The sequence below is a fragment of the Heterodontus francisci genome, chromosome 2 (genome assembly GCF_036365525.1).
Source record: "Heterodontus francisci isolate sHetFra1 chromosome 2, sHetFra1.hap1, whole genome shotgun sequence".
NCBI classification, from domain to species: Eukaryota; Metazoa; Chordata; class Chondrichthyes; order Heterodontiformes; family Heterodontidae; genus Heterodontus; species Heterodontus francisci.
The window spans coordinates 192,466,043-192,487,993 of NC_090372.1; the positions used below are offsets into that span (position 1 = coordinate 192,466,043).

Consider the following 21,951-nt stretch of genomic DNA (forward strand, 5'->3'; position numbering starts at 1 on the left):
CGTCAGCTGAAAAGGGTATTGGGTAGTTTCTAGAGTCTCCTTGATTGCTATTATAATGGAACATTGTGGTGCTATCTAAACAGAGACAAACCAAAATGTCATTGATCAGGTCTGTAGGCCCCATGGGGATGGATGTTTGAGTTGGTTGATATAGCATTTACATTCCCATGGAGAACCAGATACAGGCACTGTATCAACAATCATGCAAAATAATTCTGCCAGGCTGCTATCGGAGGCGGTTAATTAAAACGAGAAAAAACATTTTGATTGAGGGTCCACTACTGGTGAGCTAAAACTGACAATCAACACAAATTATAATTCAGACAATACTTCAGACAAGGAGATTTAACTGGAGAAATCTCATGCAGAATCTTGCAAAACTTACCACGAATAGGCGACCAGAGTCATCATACAGAGAACAAGTAGTGTTCTGCAGCATCTATATGTTTGCTTTGGCAAAGGCAATGCTACATTGTTAATTGTGAGAGAGCAGCATTAAATCCTGTTCTGCCATCTTGCCATGATGCAAAGCCTCTAATGTGGAGGAAACCTGCTGGAAAAAAGGTATAGAATCCAGGAAGATCTCGGGGATGAAAGCAAGGGCCTTCTCCAGAAATAGTATCTACAAACACACCTTGCGTGAGACAACGAAGGTCCTCTTTCCAACAGGTAAAAGCAGTTAAAATTCATATTGCCCACTAGCTCATTAACAAAGACCAAAGGGAAGCACTCTCCATAATTTTGTACTATCCAATATTCACAATAATCACAAGAAGCATTTTCTTCTTGCTTTTGAAAGTGTCATGCAGACCCCCACTGGCTAAGAATGAGGCATATTAATTTTGTCAAATGAACAATGATTTTAAACTGTTGCTGGAGTGAAGATAAGGACTTGCTAAAAAAATATCACCAGACACTTGGCTGGAAAAAAATTTGCATACTAACAGTGCTTGGAAAAACAAAGGACTAAGCCCTGTTCCACTTAACCCAAAATTGGCTGTGATCACCAGACACTGAAGGTGAGGAAGCTCACGTTCCAGGACAATTGCTAAGATGGCAAAATCCACAAACAGAAGTGGGCAAACCAGCTAGTTAAATGACTAACCTGCTGGGCAACCTGGGGTTTTTTGAACTGTGCCACAGAGAAAGGCAGAAAGAAATTTGAACTGGAACCTGGAACAAGGAAGCCTCTCTCTCTCTCTTGCGCTCTCTTTCGCTTTCTCCCAAAGCCATCGGACCCACGTAAGACACATAAACCTCTAGAGAGAAAAGACTTAGACATCGAAACAAGTTGAAATGTGAACTGGGCCCCAACGACTTTCAAGACTTACTGGCAACCGAAGACTCCATATTGAACTTAAAGGACTGTAACTACCAGATATTGCCTCAAACTTTTCCCCTTTATTCCTTCTACTTTTTCTGTCTCTATTGGCGTGTGTGTTTATCGCGTATGCATGTTATCGTGGTCACGTCGCATATTTGTAGTCGGTAACCGGATTAGAGTTTAAGATTAATAAACTTCTACCTTTCTTGTTTAAATCTAAAGAAACCTTTTGATTTCTTTGCCTCACAATTGGAGCAGTGAACAAGGATTCACTAAGGAGGTGCTAAAAACATGGTGTTTTCAAATTAAACCCTGTTATGGTCAAACCACGCAAAGGCTGAGAGGGAACCCCAGACCTCTCTCACCTGATTGTAACAAAAGGGTTACTGATGTTAATGCCAACGTGTCACTATTATTGCCTGTTACTACAACCTCTTCCAGTATCTTTGTGGCATAGTTGGAAATTTGACTAGCACTGAGTTCGACACAACTGACAGCCTGACAAATGGGAACCTGAAGTCAGTACTGATCAGGAACGTATTTCACATGGGTTCAACTATGACTGAGCTAAGGAAATTCAAGATCTTGAGAAATGTGCTGGTGGAAAATAAATACCTGAATTTACCACAAGAGAAGAAGAATGTTAATTTGTCAATGATTAAGGGGAACAAGAATGCATGCATCAACCTGGGACGGCACCATTATTTGTACAAGAAGGCAGCGTCCTATAACTAGGGTGAGCGATTCATAGGGTACAACATTACAAGAATTCAGCAGTCCACATCAAATCATTCCACATGGATTTCTGCACTTACCCCTGTAGCATAATTTGATGCCCAAATATCATTTTTTATATAAGGTCCTGCTAGCAATGAAAAATAAACAGACCATTTGAGTGCTAAATTACTCAACCGACATATCAAGATAGGTTTCTGAATCACCCTATTTAAAAAGTCAGTTCTTCAATCACCTTGGTTTAGTTGATGTCTTCAGAATCATTTTGCTACTCACCCATTGCTTCTTTTTGGTTTGGGAGATGAACTGCTTGTGCTGTGTGGCCAGTTTCTTGATCTCTTCCATGAATTCCTCTTTGCACTTTTCCTTCACTTGCTTACACTTTCTGTCCATCTCGGTTTGCATGTTGACAACAGCTTTATTCACTGCTTGACGCTTTTCCTCCTCCATTTCGGTGCGCAGCTACAGACATTTTAAGGAGCAAAATTCAAGAAAGTTCAAAACAAAACATTTAAATGTGTTAAGCAGCTTTTTTATATACTAAAGAACATCTTACCAGACATCTTACCAGACATTAGGATTGCTGAGGGAGAAAGGGAATGGGTGACCAAAAGGCAGAGAAAGAGCAGGAAGGCAATGCAGGTGTCCCCTGCGGTCATCTCCCTCCAAAACAGGTATACCGTTTTGGATACTGTTAAGAGAGATGGCTCACCAGGGGAAGGCAGCAGTAGCCAGGTTCATGGCACCGTGGCTGGCTCTGCTGATCGGAAGGACGGTAAAAAGAGTGGAAGGGCTACAGTCATCGGGGATTCGATTGTAAGGGGAGTAGATAGGCGGTTCTGTGGTCGAAAACGAGACTCCCGAATGGTATGTTGCCTCCCAGGTGCACGGGTCAGGGATGTCTCAGATCGGCTGCAGAACATTCTGAAAGGGGAGGGTGAACAGCCAGTTGTCGTTGTGCACATAGGCACCAATGATATAGGTAAAAAACGGGATAAGGGCCTACAAGCAGAATTTAGGGAGTTAGGAGCCAAGTTAAAAAGTAGGACCTCAGAGGTAGTAATCTCAGGATTGCTACCAGTGCCACGTGATAGTCAGAGTAGAAATGAAAGAATAGTCAGGATGAATGCGTGGCTAGAGAGATGGTGCAGGAGGGAGGGGTTCAGATTTTTGGGACATTGGGACCGGTTCTGGGGGAGGTGGGACTATTACAAATTGGACGGTCTACACCTGGGCCGGACTGGAACCAATGTCCTTGGGGGTGCTTTTGCGAACGCTGTTGGGGAGGGTTTAAACTAATGTGGCAGGGGGATGGGAACCAAATGAGGTGGTCAGTGGACAGTAAGGAGGTAGCAACTAAAGTCTGTAAGGAACTAGATAATGAAGTCAGCGTGACTAAGGGAAAGAGTTGACAGGGAGCAGATGAGGAAAGCAAAGGGACTGGTGGTCTGAGGTGCATTTGTTTTAATGCAAGAAGTGTAGTAGGTAAGGCAGATGAACTTAGGGCTTGGATTAGTATCTGGGAGTATGATGTTATTGCTATTACTGAGACTTGGTTGAGGGAAGGGCATGATTGGCAACTAAATATCCCAGGATATCGATGCTTCAGGCGGGATAGAGAGGGAGGTAAAAGGGGTGGAGGAGTTGCATTACTGGTCAAAGAGGATATCACAGCTGTGCTGAAGGAGGGCACTATGGAGGACTCGAGCAGTGAGGCAATATGGGCAGAACTCAGAAATAGGAAGGGTGCGGTAACAATGTTGGGGCTATACTACAGGCCTCCCAACAGCGAGCGTGAGATAGAGGTACAAATATGTAAACAGATTATGGAAAGATGTTGGAGCAACAGGGTGGTGGTGATAGGAGATTTTAATTTTCCCAACATTGACTGGGATTTACTTAGTGTTAGAGGTCTAGATGGAGCAGAATTTGTAAGGAGCCTCCAAGAGGGTTTTCTAGAGCAGTATGTAAATAGTCCAACTCGGGAAGGGGCCATACTGGACCTGGTGTTGGGGAATGAGCCCGGCCAGGTGGTTAAAGTTTCAGTAGGGGACTACTTTGGGAATAGTGATCACAATTCCGTAAGTTTTAGAATACTCATGGACAAAGACGAGAGTGGTCCTAAAGGAAGAGTGCTAAATTGGGGGAAGGCCAACTATACCAAAATTCGGCAGGAGCTGGGGAATGTAGATTGGGAGCAGCTGTTTGAAGGTAAATCCACATTTGATATGTGGGAGGCTTTTAAAGAGAGGTTGATTAGCATGCAGGAGAGACATGTTCCTGTGAAAATGAGGGATAGAAATGGCAAGATTAGGGAACCATGGATGACAGGTGAAATTGTGAGACTAGCGAAGAGGAAAAAGGAAGCATACATAAGGTCTAGGCGGCTGAAGAAAGACAAAGCTTTGAAAGAATATCGGGAATGTAGGACCAATCTGAAATGAATAATTAAGAGGGCTAAAAGGGGTCATGAAATATCTTTAGCAAACAGGGTTAAGGAAAATCCCAAAGCCTTTTATTCATATATAAGGAGCAAGAGGGTAACTACAGAAAGGATTGGCCCACTCAAGGACAAAGGAGGAAAGTTATGCGTGGAGTCAGAGAAAACGGGTGAGATTCTAAACCAGTACTTTGCATCAGTATTCACCGAGGAGAGGGACATGATGGATGTTGAGGTTAGGGACAGATGTTTGATTACTCTAGGTCAAGTCGGCATAAGGAGGGAGGAAGTGTTGGGTATTCTAAAAGGCATTAAGGTGGACAAGTTCCCAGGTCCGAATGGGATCTATCCCAGGTTACTGAGGGAAGCGAGAGAGGAAATAGCTGGGGCCTTAACAGATATCTTTGCAGCATCCTTAAACACGGGTGAGGTCCCGGAGGACTGGAGAATTGCTAATGTTGTCCCCTTGTTTAAGGAGGGTAGCAGGGATAATCCAGGTAATTATAGACTGGTGAGCCTGACGTCAGTGGTAGGGAAGCTGCTGGAGAAGATACTGAGGGATAGGATCTATTCCCATTTGGAAGAAAATGGGCTTATCAGTGATAGGCAACATGGTTTTGTGCAGGGAAGGTCATGTCTTACCAACTTAATAGAATTCTTTGAGGAAGTGACAAAGTTGATTGATGAGGGAAGGGCTGTAGATGTCATATACATGCACTTCAGTAAGGCGTTTGATAAGGTTCCCCATGGTAGGCTGATGGAGAAAGTGAAGGCGCATGGGGTCCAAGGTGTACTAGCTAGATGGATAAAGAACTGGCTGGGCAACAGGAGACAGACAGTAGCATTGGAAGGGAGTTTCTCAAAATGGAGACGTGTGACCAAGGTGTTCCACAGGGATCTGTGCTGGGACCACTGTTGTTTGTGATTATACATAAATGATTTGGAGGAAAGTATAGGTGGTCTGATTAGCAAGTTTGCAGACGACACTCAGATTGGTGGAGTAGCAGATAGTGAAGGGGACTGTCAGAGAATACAGCAGAATATAGATAGATTGGAGAGTTGGGCAGAGAAATGGCAGATGGAGTTCAATCAGGGCAAATGCGAGGTGATGCATTTTGGAAGATCCAATTCAAGAGTGAACTATACAGTAAATGGAAAAGTCCTGGGCAAAATTGATGTACAGAGAAATTTGGGTGTTCCGGTCCATTGTTCCCTGAAGGTGGTAACGCAGGTCAATAGAGTGGTCAAGAAGGCATACGGCATGCTTTCCTTCATCGGACGGGGTATTGAGTACAAGGGTTGGCAGGTCATGTTACAGTTGCATAAGACTTTGGTTCGGCCACATTTGGAATACTGCGTGCAGTTCTGGTTGCCACATTACCAAAAGGATGTGGATGCTTTGGAGAGGGTGGAGAGGATGTTCATCAGGATGTTGCCTGGTATGGAGGGCGCTAGCTATGAAGAGAGGTTGAGAAGATTAGGATTATTTTCATTAGAAAGACGGAGGTTGAGGGGGGACCTGATTGAGGTGTAGAAAATCATGAGAGGTATAGACAGGGTGGATAGCAAGAAGCTTTTTCCCCAGAGTGGGGGATTCAATTACTAGGGGTCACGAGTTCAAAGTGAGAGGGGAAAAGTTTAGGGGGGATATGCGTGGAAAGTTCTTTACGCAGAGGGTGGTGGGTGCCTGGAATGCGTTGCCAGCGGAGGTGGTAGACTCGGGCATGATAGCGTCTTTTAAGATGTATCTAGACAGATACATGAATGGGCAGGAAGCAAAGAGATACAGACCCTTAGAAAATAGGCGACAGGTTTAGATAGAGGATCTGGATCGGCAGAGGCTTGGAGGGCCAAAGGGCCTGTTCCTGTGCTGTAATTTTCTTTGTTCTTTGTTCTATCAAAGATTGGCCAGGTCACTCCAAAGCCTAAAACCTTAATGTTCAATCCCCTAATTGACTGGAAAACCATCCTTTGGAACTGGTTTTCAGCAAATCAGGAACCACACTTAAGAGACATGGAATCCACCTCCCGAAAGGAAGTGCAGATTGGATGAAATACAGGAAAACATGTTAGATTTTAAACATAAAAAGAAATAAGAGTTAAAATAGATTACAGAGGGATGAAATAATATAAATGTTAAAATAGTGACATTCTGAAGGGCAATTAGGGATGGGCAATAAATGCTGTCCTAGCCAGCGATGCCCAAATCCCATGAATGAATAAAAAAATAGGGAAAAAGATGAGATACAGACATTTTAAAACCTTTTTATTTAAAATGTTCTTGGGTGTATTTTAGTGGCAGAACATTAAATAGTAATAAAACTATTAGTCATATCTGGGCATTATCATAATATTAGGAAATTTCTCAACATCGCAATTGGTGAACTACAATTTGAAAACAAAATTATGGCTGGTTTGAGTACAGCTGGTACTGAAGCAGGTTAACAGCATAATGTTAAATTCAAAAAGGTCAACCTATTCGAGTTAAACAAAACTGATTACATATTTATTAAAATGATAAATTTTAAGATTATGCTGTTATAGCTGCTAGATGTCACTCTCAATTAGCAAAAGGGGATTTTACATAAAATTTGAAACTCCACTGCTCAATAAAATTATGCCACTCTACATACTGCTCAAGTTACCAATAAAAATACTGGTCTGCCAAGAAAAAATCAACACATTTTAAAATTAATGCTTGATGTATTAAACATTAAGGTCTTTATTAATAAAAATGAGCTATAAAATACTTCCTAATGCACTAATTAGCTAAGAAAGTGTTGCCAAATCATCTCCAGTAGAATAAGAGCCTGAGTGGCTTAGTCAGCAGATTGTGGGTTCAAGTCCCACTCCAGCACTTGAGCACAAAATCAAGGCTATCACTCCAGTGCAGTACTGAGGGAGTACTACACTGTTGGAGGTGCCATCTTTCAGATGAGACGTTAAACTGAGCCCCGTCTGCCCTTTCGGGTGGACATAAAAGATCCTAAGGCACTACTTCGAAGAGGAGCAATGAAGTTATTCCCTGTGCCTTGGCTAATACTTATCCTTCAATCAACATCTCAAAATCAAATTATCTGATCATTATCACATTGCTGTTTGTGGGAACTTGTGTGCAAATTGACTGCCGTATTTCCGACATTACAACAGTGACTCTGTTGTATCAAAAACTGCTACAAAAACCTATTAGAAGTATAAAACTGGTCGGACCACCTGGCATCAACCTAGACACCAGATTCAGAAATGACCAAGGCACATCCAAGCCCAGTCAACCCTGCGAGGTCCTCCTCACTAATATCTGGGGACTTGTGTCAAAATTGGGAAAGCTGTCCCACAGACTAGTCACGCAACAGACTTACAGAGTCATACTCACAGATTCATACCTTTCAGTCAATGTCTGTGACTCCTACATCACCATATGTCCTGTTCCAATAGCAGGACAGAACCCCCAGAGGTGGCAGCATAGTGGTATACAGCTGAGAGGGAGCGCCTCCAGACCATGTGAATTCCCATGACATCAGGTCAAACATGGACAAGGAAATCTCCTGCTGATTACCACCTACCAATCCCCAACCCTGGCTGATGAATAAGTACTCCTCCATATTGAACACCACTTGGAAGAAGCACTGAGCGCAGCAAGGGCACAGAATGAACTCTGGGTGGGGTCAGCAATGTCCATCACCAAGAATGGTTTGGTAGTACCACTATTGCCCGAGCTGGCTGAGTCCCAAAGGGCATAGCTGCCAGACTGGGTCTATGGCAGGTGGTGAGAGAACTAACATGAGTGAAAAACCTCCATGATCTCATCCTCACAAATCTGTCTGTTGCAGATGCATCAGTCCATGGCAGTATTGGTAGGACTGACCACCGCACAGTCCTTCTGGAGATTAAGTCCCATCTTCACACTAAGGACCACCGCCCCCCACCCATCGTGTTGTGCAGCTACCACCATGTTAAATGGAATAGATTCAGCAGATAAAAACTGGATGTCCATGAAACACTGGGGCCATCAGCAGCAGCATTCTACCATTATCATAAAGCCAGAGGACCGACCCTGGTTCAAATGAGGAGTGTAGGAGAGCATGCCAGGAGCAGCACCAAGTGTACCTAAATATGAAGTAGTAACCTGGTGAAGCTACAGGACTACATGCATGCTAAACAGTGGAAGCAGCATGTGATAGACAGAGCTAAGCAATTCCACAACCAATTTATTCAGATCAAAGCTCTACAGTCACATCTGTCTTGAATGGTGGTGGAAAATTAGACAACTGATAGAACGCAGAGGCTCCATGAAAATACCAAGCCACAATGTGGTGGAGCCCAGAATTTCAGTGCAAAAGACAAGGCTGCAGCATTTGCAACCATCTTCAGCCAGAACTGCCGAGTAGCTAATCCATCTTGGCCTCCTTCTGAGGTTCCCACCATCACCAAAGCTAGTCTTCAGCCAATTTGATTCACTCTATGTGATTTTAGCGGCTGAAAGCACTGGATATAGCAAAGGCCATAGTCCCTGACAACATTCCAGCCACAGTCCTGTAGACTTGCGCTCCAAAAGTAGCTGCCCCTCTAGGCGAGCTATTCCAGTACAGCTACAACACTGGCATCTACCCAACAATGTGGAACATTGCGCAGCTAGGTCCTGCCTGCTAAAAGCAGGACAAATCCAATCTGACCAAGTATCACTATCAATCTACTCTCAGCCATCAGCAAGGTGATGGAAGATGTTGTCGATAGTGCTACTAAGTGACACACACTCACCAATAACTTGTGCACTGAAGTTCAGTTTGGATTTCGCCAGGACCACTCGGCTTTAGACTTCATTACAGCCTTGGTCCAAACATGGATAAAAGAGCTGAATTCCAGATGAGAGGTGAGAGTGACTGCCCTTGACATAAAGGCAGCAGTTGACCAAGTGTGGCATCAAGGAGCCCGAGTAAAATTGAAGTCAATGGGAGTCAAGGGAAAAACTCTCCACTGGCTGGAGCCATACCTAGCACAAAGGAAGATGATTGTGGTTGTTGAATACCAATCATCTCAGCTCCAGGACATCGCTGCATGAGTTCCTCAGGGCAGTGTCCTGGGCCAATCATCTTCAGCTCCTTCATTAATGACCTTCCTCCATCCTAAGGTCAGAAGTGGGGATGTTCAATGACTGCAGTGTCAGTTCTGTTCACAACTCCTCAGAAAATGAAGCAGTCTGTGCCTGCAAGCAGCAAGACCTGGACAATATTCAGGCTTGTGTTAATAAGTGGCAAGTAACATTCACGTCACACAAGTGCCAGGCAATGACCATCTCCAACAAGAGAAAGTCTAACCACCTCCCTTAAACATTCAACGGCAATACCCTTGCTGAATCACCCATGATCAACATCCTAGGGGTCATCATTGATTAGAATTTTAACCGAACCAGCCACATAAATATTGCGGCTGCAAGGGCAGGTCAGAGGCTGGGTATTCTGTGGCAAGTGACTCACTTGTTAATTTCCCAAATCCTTCCCACCATCTATAAGGCACAGTCAGCAAAGTGATGTTATCTTCTGCACTTGCCTGGATGGGTGCAGCTCCAATAACACTCAAGAAACTCCACACCATCCAGGACAAAGCAACCCGCTTGATTGGTACCCCATCCACCACCTTAAATATTCACTCCCTCCACTGGCAGCACACCGTGGCTGCAGTGTGTGCCATCTACAAGATGCACTGCAGCAACTTGCCAAGGCTTCTTCTTTAGCACCTCCCAACCTTGCGACCACTAACACCTCGAAGGACAAGGGTAGTAGGCAAATGGGAACATCACCACCTCCAAGTCACACAAGCCTGAATTGGAAATATATCGCCTTTTCTTCATCGTTGCTGGGCCAAAATCCTGGAACGCCCTATCTAATAGCACTGTGGGATTACCTTCACCACATGGACTCCAGCGGTTCAGGAGACACCACACCACCTTCTCAAGGGCAATTAGGGATGGGCAATACATGCTGGCATTGCCAGTGGTGCCCACATCCTGTTAATGAATAAAAAGATCCAAACAATTTTCTTCCCAATGATCTGAATTGAATTTTCACTCTTTTCCAATTCTGTTTTTATGGTTACTGCAAAGCAATAATCTGGGTTTACCCAAACCACACCATTTAATAATTTATATACATCCATGAGCTCCTAGTCCCTTTGGCTGCCTTCTCTGTAGTAAACCTCTCTCAAAATTAAAACAAAACCTGCAAAGGCTGGAAATCAAATTAAAACAGAAAATGCTGAAAAATGCACAGTAGGTCCATCAACATTGGTAAAGAGGAAAAAAGAGGAAGCCATTTTAGTCAGAAGTGAAACTGTAATATAAGCAAGTCGTTTTACAGGGCTGAACAGAATGATGGGAGAGGGAGTAAGATCCATTTATTGTCTATGACAGAATTCAGCCACTTGACATTGAATTTTGCCTCTTTCTCCCTTTTCCTTTATCCAGTTCTATAAAAGAACTTGTTTATCTTACAGTTTCTAATGCTGATGAGAGTCCGTAACCAAAAAGTTACGCCATCTTTTATCTTCTCTGATACTGACAGAGCTGCTGCGTATTTCTAGCCTTGCCAGTTTTTAATTTACGCTTCTCTAATGGTCCTTTATGATTCAGCCCATTACAGGGACAGAAAACCAGGCAGTGCAGGCCCACTATTTTCTGACCATTACACTGTAAATGTTGTTCCTCACTGGGAACATCCATCTGCAGAATGAGCTCAAATGTGACGTACTATTCCTGACAAATTTTGGAATATAACTGGAACTTGTCAGTATCCTGGAATATGGCACCTATATTTGAAGCAAAGGAGATACTGGGTCATGACTAGACACAATTCATTCACTATAATGGTCAGATATATCTAAAGTCATTACTGTTTAGCGAAAGGATACAGCAAATTTTCCCCAAACCCAAGTGAAGTGAACCAAAACCCAAATAAATTCAAGTTCTACTGATGTCAAGGAAAATGGGAAAGGTGGGTATGTTTTTTTTAAAAAAAATGTTCCATATATCCATACCTTTTTCCATTGAAGCCCTAGTGTCACATATGACATGTAATATGAACCAAATGAAGGTAAAATTGGGGCTGCATTTTATTAAAGACTTAGGACTTCAGTTTACATCATATGTAACAACACATTGCGCATATTTCTAAATGTTATTTCTACCCCTGAACTAAATTAGAAGGTTTCAGCCAAAACTGGTCTGTACCTTTTCCAGTGCTTCTCTCACAACTCGTTCAGTCTCCCTTTTGTGCTCCGCTTTCATACGTTCCTTAAAATCATTAAATATTTTGGTGTACTTTTCATGGCACATGTTTTGACAGGGGATGTCATTATTCGTCTGGGTGCTCCGATGTAACATTCTTGGTGAGGAGGCACTTAACTTCTTTGTTTGCGTTGCGATTGAAACCTTCTCGGTTTGGGGTGGCACTGTAGGTATTTCTTGGCTAGAACTGACAGCCTCAATTTCAGGTTCTTGCTCCTGAAAATGAGGGGGAAAAAAAACAAAAATACAAAGATTTGAATGTTTTCCCCTCCCACTTCCATCCTCACAGTCAAAGTTCTTAACACACTCAACAACATATACGCATGTCACGAGGAATGACATTGAATAGATTTGGATCTGTGGTAAAGCAAGCTTGTTAACTCATTTTAATGCCCAGGCAACAATTTTTGTTTATGGCAGACAACTTTTCTGGCATACTGCATACATAGATGGGATGAAATGTTTCTTCTTTATGGTAGCCACAGAAAACAAAGGTTTTGGGATCATCCCATTTCCTAGTTTGCACTCTTTAAACGGCATACATAATTCATAAACTAAGTAATAGCCTGTCACTGCAATGCCCAAATACAAATATATCTAGCTGACCATTCTGACTAGTATTATTTATGTTTTATAGTATTGAGCTTTTACAAACCAAATGCAGTTAACCATGATGAGCAACTTTTGAACAGTGCATAAAACTGTTCTAATTTTATATTAGATTTTCCTATATTTAGGTAAACACATATCTGTCTTTGGCCTCCTTGTCTCGAGAGATAATGGGTAAGCGCCTGGAGGTGGTCAGTGGTTTGTGGAGCAGCGCCTGGAGTGGCTATAAAGGCAACATAAACACATAGGAAATGCTTAAACTCCATACATACCGAATGACAAGCTGAGATAAGGTGGAAAAAGAATTTGGCAGCGAAGGACTGTTTAGAAAGTCTTTGACAAGGAGCTACACACGAGATGATTATAGAAGATTAAAAGTTATGCAATTATGGGGAATTCAATTATCAGTAAATATGATGCAGTACGTTTTGGTTAAATTATACATTAAATGGAGGAAAGTTGGAGAGCAGAGGAATTTGGGGTTTATGTTCACAAGACATGAAAAACAGCACCTCAAATAGATATAGCCACAAAAAAGCTAATGGAATACTGGGTTTTATTGCAAGAGGTACAGAATATAGAATTCAAGCTGTAATGGGGAATCTGCACAACATCTTAGTTAAGTTGGAGTACTGTATGCAGTTTTTGGCTCAACACTATGGGAAGGATCTTAAGACAAGGGCGGCACAGTGGTTGGCACCGCAGCCTCACAGCTCCAGCGACCCACGTTCAGTTCTGGGTACTGCCTGTGCGGAGTTTGCAAGTTCTCCCTGTGACCGCATGGGTTTCTGTTGGGTACTCCAGTTTCCTCCCACAGCCAAAGACTTGCAGGTTTTTAGGTAAATTGGCCATTGTAAATTGCCCCTAGTGTCAGTAGGTGGTAGGAGAATTGACTGAAGGTGGGGATGTGGTAGGGAATATGGGATTAATGTAGGATTAGTATAAATGGGTGGTTGATGGTCGGCACAGACTCGGTGGACCGAAGGGCCTGTTTCGGTGCTGTCTCGCTCTATGACTCTATGACAATAAAGAGTGTACAGTGCAGATTCTCTAGGATGCAGTCTGATATGCCAAAATGCTAACAAAAAGGACTTGAAAGTTGGGGCTATTGTCTTGAAACAGAGACGACTAAGGCGTGATTTGATAGCAGTGCAGGGATGGGACAAAGAAGATAGAAACAGATTATTTCCAGTGATTGAAGGATCTAGAACAAGGGGGGCATAGATACAAGTTAAATGCAAGAGATTTAGGACACAGAACTGTTTTTATTCAGAAGGTTATGGAACTAGAGTTACTGATTGAAGCAGAGACCTTGTCAACTTTAAAGAACAGGTTAGACAGGTGGTTGGAGTGTGGTGGTAGGGGTAAAATAAAAGGGGATATGGGGACAGAGCAGGCAAACACATGGGGTTAAGACTACTGCTTGCATGGAGGCTAACCAGCAAGGACCAGTGTAGCCAAACGGCCTGTGGGGGTTGCAATTTCTATGTAACTGGTTTTCTCAGCCTCCCAGTAAAAGACTTCATATTATGTCTGCATAACAACTACACTTATTAACAAATTCATGTGACCTTCAGTTTTCCCAAATATAATTCTGGCTAATACAAGATATAATTACAGCTTCCCGCACCCAATCATATTTTTGGTTCCGCTTACCTCATCTTTGGCGTCTGAATGTTGATTCCGTCTGGATTTCTTGCTCTTAGGTTCTTGTGAGCTTTTCTGCTATAAAGTACAACATACATCATTTGAAGCCTATAGATGCTGTAATGTCCCACCTTATTAGATCTGAAAGAATAGTCCTGGCAATAAAAATATTCTGCAATGTCTTTCTTGCTTCCATCCCTCTTCACAGTGAAACTATACTCAAAAAACAAACATTGGCTCCTCTCATCAGACTGTGGTTTTCTTGTAACAGCATAGGCATACTGGCATATTATTCACTCCAATTTTGAGTTTAACATAACTGCACGGAGTAGAATTCTGTCTATATTTATGTTTAGCCAAAGAAAGGATCTCTTGCTCAAAAGGTCATTTCACAAATATATCGTTGGGGATCACGTGAATTTAAAGAAACATCACTTGCAATGTGTTGGTTATCACAAATATATATATATATATATATAGGCAAGGCTGAGGGTTTGTTAAATGATGATTTTGGATTCTGTATCTTTATTCCTCGGCATACAGGAAGACTGGGAGATTTGCTAGGGCATTTTATTATTTTTTTTCTATGCTGCAAGCTTAAACATAATGACTGCACTTGCAACTTTGACATTTCTGCGTGAGGACAGCAGTTAGCTATGTTTTTATAACAGTCCCAGCACTCTGAAGAATTTGCAAGTAAGGGCTGAATTTAGCCGAGGCATTGGGAGTCCCAGCGCTGGGCCGAAAAGGCAAATCAATGGCGCTCGGGCATTTAACTGCCCGGTGCCAGGATCCCCCTCCCTTTAAGGACAGGGATCCCGCCTCCAATCAGAGGGCTGGCAGCTCATTAGTATCGGCAGCACCACTGGGAGCGGTGGCCACTGCCAGTACTACACGAGGCCTGGGTCCAGGCCCAGTGCTGGAGCCCCGGACCCAAGGTGAGCGTGGTGGGATCGCCAGGGCCAGCCCGGCATGCCCTGGCGAAGGGAAGGGTGGGCATTGAGGGTGGGTTGGGGGTGTTGTTCATGGAGGGGCAGCCTTTGCTGCGAGCAACCCAAAATAGGCCACAGATGGCCCATGAAGGTGGCCCCCCAACCCAAGCCCGCAGGCAGGCTGCCACGTGGTGGAGCTTCCTCACCACTCCACCCCCCACAGCTGCTGGTTTAATTCCAGTGGTGGTGGAAAGGGGCCTTAAAGTGGCTAGTGATTGGCCACTAAAGGACCAGTCTCTGGGTGAGAATGCCATCTCCAGACTTTCCCACTCCAACTTAATTGCGGTGGAAAGGCAACAGGCCTTCCGCTCCCCACTCCCGTCTTAATTCTATGGGCCCCCATCTCCTCGCCCATCCCCTGGGAGCCCATTAAATTCTGAGCTAAAGGTTTGATTGCACAAACACAGAAGTATTGTAGCTGCTGTAAGCTTAAGAAATTAAGGCAACTTAGGACCATTAGTGACACTGATAATTAGAATTAGAACATTACAGCGCAGTACAGGCCCTTCGGCCCTCGATGTTGCGCCGACCTGTGAAACCATCTGACCTACACTATTGCATTTTCATCCATATGTCTATCCAATGACCACTTAAATGCCCTTAAAGTTGGCGAGTCTACTACTGTTGCAGGCAGGGCGTTCCACGCCCCTACTACTCTCTGAGTAAAGAAACTACCTCTGACATCTGTCCTATATCTATCACCCCTCAATTTAAAGCTATGTCCCCTCGTGTTTGCCATCACCATCCGAGGAAAAAGACTCTCACTATCCACCCTATCTAACCCACTGATTATCTTACATGTCTCTATTAAGTCACCTCTCCTCCTCCTTCTCTCCAACAACCTCAAGTCCCTCAGCCTTTCCTCTTAAGACCTTCCCTCCATACCAGGCAACATCCTAGTAAATCTCCTCTGCACCCTTTCCAAAGCTTCCACATCCTTCCTATAATGCGGTGACCAGAACTGCACGCAATACTCCAGGTGCGGTCTCACCAGAGTTTTGTACAGCTGCAGCATGACCTCGTGGCTCTGAAACTCGATCCCCCTACTAATAAAAGCTAACACACCATATGCCTTCTTAACAGCCCTATTAACCTGGGTAGCAACTTTCAGGGATTTATGTACCTGGACACCAAGATCTCTCTGTTCATCTACACTACCAAGAATCTTCCCATTAGCCCAGTACTCTGCATTCCTGTTACTCCTTCCAAAGTGAATCACCTCACCTTTTCCGCATTAAACTCCATTTGCCATCTCTCAGCCCAGCTCTGCAGCCTATCTATGTCCCTCTGTAACCTACAACATCCTTCGGCACTATCCACAACTCCACCGGCCTTAGTGTCATCCGCAAATTTACTAACCCACCCTTCTACACCCTCTTCCAGGTCATTTATAAAAATGACAAACAGCAGTGGCCCCAAAACAGATCCTTGTGGTACACCACTAGAAACTAAACTCCAGGATGAACATTTGCCATCAACCACCACCCTCTGTCTTCTTTCAGCTAGCCAATTTCTGATCCAAAGCACTAAATCACCTTCAACCCCATACTTCCGTATTTTCTGCAATAGCCTACCGTGGGGAACCTTATCAAACGCCTTACTGAAATCCATATATACCACATCCACGGCTTTACCCTCATCCACCTGTTTGGTCACCTTCTCAAAAAACTCAATAAGGTTTGTGAGGCACGACCTACCCTTCACAAAACCGTGCTGACTATCACTAATGAACTTATTCTTTTCAAGACGATTATAAATCCTGTCTCTTATAACCTTTTCCAACATTTTACCCACAACCGAAGTAAGGCTCACAGGTCGAAAATTACCAGGGCTGTCTCTACTCCCCTTCTTGAACAAGGGGACAACATTTGCTATCCTCCAGTCTTCCGGCACTATTCCTGTCGACAATGACGACATAAAGATCAAGGACAAAGGCTCTGCAATCTCCTCCCTGGCTAATGTTGTCCCCTTGTTTAAGAAGGGTAGCAGGGAAAATCCAGGTAATTATAGACCGGTGAGCCTGACGTCAGTGGTAGGGAAGCTGCTGGAGAAGATACTGAGGGATAGGATCTATTCCCATTTGGAAGAAAATGGGCTTATCAGTGATAGGCAACATGGTTTTGTGCAGGGAAGGTCATGTCTTACCAACTTAATAGAATTCTTTGAGGTAGTGACAAAGTTGATTGATGAGGGAAGGGCTGTAGATGTCATATACATGGACTTCAGTAAGGCGTTTGATAAGGTTCCTCATGGTAGGCTGATGGAGAAAGTGAAGGCGCATGGGGTCCAAGGTGTACTAGCTAGATGGATAAAGAACTGGCTGGGCAACAGGAGACAGAGAGTAGCATTGGAAGGGAGTTTCTCAAAATGGAGACGTGTGACCAGTGGTGTTCCACAGGGATCCATGCTGGGACCACTGTTGTTTGTGATATACATAAATGATTTGGAGGAAAGTATAGGAGGTCTGATTAGCAAGTTTGCAGACGACACTCAGATTGGTGGAGTAGCAGATAGTGAAGGGGACTGTCAGAGAATACAGCAGAATATAGATAGACTGGAGAGTTGGGCAGAGAAATGGCAGATGGAGTTCAATCAGGGCAAATGCGAGGTGATGCATTTTGGAAAATCCAATTCAAGAATGAACTATACAGTAAATGGAAAAGTCCTGGGCAAAATTGATGTGCAGAGAGATTTGGGTGTTCAGGTCCATTGTTCCCTGAAGGTGGCAACGCAGGTCAATAGAGTGGTCAAGAAGGCATACGGCATGCTTTCCTTCATCGGACGGGGTATTGAGTACAAAGGTTGGCAGGTCATGTTACAGTTGTATAGGACTTCGGTTCGGCCACATTTGGAATACTGCGTGCAGTTCTGGTCGCCACATTACCAAAAGGATGTGGATGCTTTGGAGAGGGTGCAGAGGAGGTTCACCAGGATGTTGCCTGGTATGGAGGGCGCTAGCTATGAAGAGAGGTTGAGTAGATTAGGATTATTTTCATTAGAAAGACGGAGGTTGAGGGGGGACCTGATTGAGGTGTACAAAATCATGAGAGGTATAGACAGGGTGGATAGCAAGAAGCTTTTTCCCAGAGTGGGGGTTTCAATTACAAGGGGACATGAGTTCAAAGTGAAAGGGGAAAAGTTTAGGGGGGATATGAATGGAAAGTTCTTTACGCAGAGGGTGGTGGGTGCATGGAACGCATTGCCAGCGGAGGTGGTAGACGCGGGCACGATAGCGTCTTTTAAGATGTATCTAGACAGATACATGAATGGGCAGGAAGTAAAGAGATACAGACCCTTAGATAATAGGCGACAGGTTTAGATAGAGGATTTGGATCGGCGTAGGCTTGGAGGGCTGAAGGGCCTGTTCCTGTGCTGTAATTTTCTTTGTTCTTTGTTCCCAGAGAATCCTAGGATAAATCCCATCTGGCCCAGGGGACTTATCTATTTTCACACTTTCCAAAATTGCTAACACCTCCTCCTTGTGAACCTCAATCCCATCTAGTCTAGTAGTCTGAATCTCAGTATTCTCCTCGACAACATTTTCTTTCTCTACTGTAAATACTGACGAAAAATATTCATTTAACTCTTCCCCCATCTCCTCGGATTCCACACACAACTTCCCACTACTATCCTTGATTGGCCCTAATCTAACTCTAGTCATTCTTTTATTCCTGATATACCTATAGAAAGCCTTAGGGTTTTCCCTGATCCTATCCGCCAATGACTTCTCGTGTCCTCTCCTTGCTCTTCTTAGCTCTCCCTTTAGATCCTTCCTGGCTAGCTTGTAACTCTCAAGCGCCCTAACTGAGCCTTCACGTCTCATCCTAACATAAGCCTTCTTCTTCCTCTTGACAAGCACTTCAACTTCTTTAGTAAACCACGGCTCCCTCGTTCGACAACTTCCTCCCTGCCTCACAGGTACATACTTATCAAGGACACGCAGTAGCTGCTCCTTGAATAAACTCCACATTTCGATTGTTCCCATCCCCCCTGGGAATTCCCCATTCCTTCCCCATCCTAAATCTTGCCTAATCGCATCATAATTTCCTTTCCCCCAGCTATAATTCTTGCCCTGCGGTATATACCTGTCCCTGCCCATCGCTAAGGTAAACCTAACTGAATTGTGATCACTATCACCAAAGTGCTCACCTACATCTAAATCCAACACCTGGACGGGTTCATTACCCAGTACCAAATCCAATGTGGCATCGCCCCTGGTTGGCCTGTCTACATACTGTGTCAGAAAACCCTCCTGCACACACTGGACAAAAACTGACCCATCTAAAGTACTCGAACTATAGTATTTCCAGTCAATATTTGGAAAGTTAAAGTCCCCCATAACAACTACCCTGTTACTCTCGCCCCTGTCGAGAATCATCTTCGTTATCCTTTCCTATACATCTCTGGAACTATTCGGAGGTCTATAGAAGACTCCCAACAGGGTGACCTCTCCTCTTCTGTTTCTAAACTCGGCCCATACTACCTCAGTAGACGAGTCCTCAAACGTCCTTTCTGTCGCTGTAATACTCTCCTTGATTAACAATGCCACAACCCCCCCTCTTTTACCATCTTCTCTGTTCTTACTGAAACATCTAAATCCCGGAACCTGCAACATCCATTCCTGCCCCTGCTCTACCCATGTCTCCGAAATGGCCACTACATCGAGATCCCAGGTACCAACCCATGCTGCAAGCTCACCCACCTTATTCCGGATGCTCCTGGCGTTGAAGTAGACACACTTTAAACCAAGTTCTTGCTTGCCAGTGCCCTCTTGCGTCCTTGTAACCTTATCCCTGACCTCACTACTCTCAACATCCTGTACACTGGAACTACAATTTAGGTTCCCATCCCCCTGCTGAATTGCGTTATTGATGAAAAAGTACAGAACTCAAAAAGGATTGGAGAACTAAGCATGGATAGAAATATTAGGAATATATTTATTTGACTATAATCTTAGTCAACAAATCTGCTATTCAGTTACCTACAGAATGCAACTTCCTCTTTTCCTTAAGCAAGGCACCACTATTTATCCTGGTTTTCCAATAACGTACAGTGATTTAAAAATTGAAAACATTGACTGCTGTGCAGTTAAAGAATCGACATTACGAACAAAATCTTGTAACGTAAAACAAAACAAATGCTTTGCAAAAATGATTTACAGAAACATTAGGTGCAAAAGATTATTTTTGATTTCCCATCCCATTTTTGTCTCCAATGTCATTGAGCATCTTAATTGGCTGACCTATTTCTAGGCTTCTGCTGGCTTCTCAGTGGCAGTACACACCTCTGAGTTAGAAGTCTTGGGTTCAAGTCCCACTCAAGATTTGAGTACATAATCTCGGCTGACACTTCAGTACAGCTGTCAGAGGCTTATCATTTGGATGAGACCTTGATCAAGGCTCTGTCTGCCCCTACAGATGGATATTAAAAAATCCCATGGCATTATTCAAAGAGCAGAGTGCCTCTCCTGGTGTCATAACCAACATCCGACCTTGAATCACCAAACACATTATCTGCCCATTCATTTCATTGCTGTTTTTTGGATATTTTACATGAGCAGAACTTAAACATGTGAAAGAGAATTAAAAACAAGAAATGCTGGAAATACTCAACAGGTCTGGCAGCATCTGTGGAGAGAGAAGCAGAGTTAACGTTTCAGGTCAGTGACCCTTCTTCAGAACTAGCAGATATTAGAAATGTGAAAGGTTTTAAGTAAGTAAAGCGAGGGTGGGGCAAGAGATAACAAAGGAGGTGTAGGTAGGACAAGGTCACAGAGAATAACCGACCAGAAGGTCATGGAGCAAAGGCAAACAATATGTTAATGGTGTGTTGAAAGACAAAGCATTATTACAGATAGGGTGTTAATGGACTGAAAACTGAACAGCCACAAGTACAAACATGAAAAAAAAACAGTGGGTAGGCAAACTGAACAAACTAAGATGAAATAAAATAAACACAAAAAGAAAAGAAAAACTAAAAATAAAAGTAAAATGGGGGGCCCCGTCATGCTCTGAAATTACTGAACTCAATGTTCAGTCCAGCAGGCTGTAGTGTGCCTAATCGGTAAATAAGATGCTGTTCCTCGAGCTTGCGTTGATGTTCACTGGAACACTGCAGCAATCCCAGGACAGAGATGTGAGCATGAGAGCAGGGGGGAGTGTTGAAATGGTCATCAACCGGAAGTTCGGGGTCATGCTTTCGGACTGAGCGGAGGTGTTCCATAAAGTGGTCACCCAATCTGCGTTTGGTCTCCCCAGTGTAGAGGAGACCACATTGTGAGCAGTGAATACAGTATACTACATTGAAAGAAGTACAAGTAAATCGCTGCTTTACCTGAAAGGAATGTTTGCGACCTGGGATAGTGAGGAGAGAGGAGATAAATGGACAGATATTACACCTCATGCGATTGCAGGGGAAGGTGCCATGAAAACGGGACGAGGTGGTGCGGACAATGGAGGAGTGGACCAGGGTGTCACGGCGGGAATAATCCCTTCGGAATGCTGACAGGGGAAGGGAGGGGAAGATGCGTTTGGTAGTGGCATCACACTGGAGGTGGCGGAAATGGCAGAGGATGATCCTTTGAGTATGGAGGCTGCTGGGATGGAAAGTGAGGACAAGGGGAACCCTGTCGCAGTTCTGGGATGGACGGGAAGGGTAGAGGTGCAGGAAATGCGCTGGACATGGTTGAGGGCCCTGTCAACCACAGTGGGGGGGGGGGGGGAATCCTCGGTTGAGGAAAAAGGAAGACATATCAGTAGCACTGTTGTGGAAGGTAGCATCATCACAGCAGATGCGTTGGAGACGGAGAAACTGGGAGAATGGAATGGAGTCCTTACAGGACGCAGGGTGTGAAGAAGTGTAGTCGAGGTAGCTGTGGGAGCCAGTGGGCTTATAATGGATATTAGTAGACAGCCTATCCCCAGAG

General features: G+C 43.9%; 1 protein-coding gene across 8 annotated transcripts in view; it reads right to left on the bottom strand.

The window, feature by feature from the left end:
• The window catches only part of zmynd11 (zinc finger, MYND-type containing 11), a 231,668-nt gene that overhangs the window by 14,819 nt on the left and 194,898 nt on the right, over positions 1 to 21,951 (bottom strand). For 7 of the 8 annotated variants that reach the window (XM_068014984.1, XM_068014979.1, XM_068014983.1 and 4 more), the window contains 3 exons: positions 14,044 to 14,112; positions 11,722 to 11,994; positions 2,336 to 2,521 (listed from right to left, as the gene is read on the bottom strand). In XM_068014984.1, the coding sequence (XP_067871085.1) occupies positions 2,336 to 2,521; positions 11,722 to 11,994; positions 14,044 to 14,112 (528 nt within the window). The remainder of the gene's footprint in view (positions 1 to 2,335; positions 2,522 to 11,721; positions 11,995 to 14,043; positions 14,113 to 21,951) is intronic. The other variant, XM_068014982.1, reaches the window with a different exon arrangement.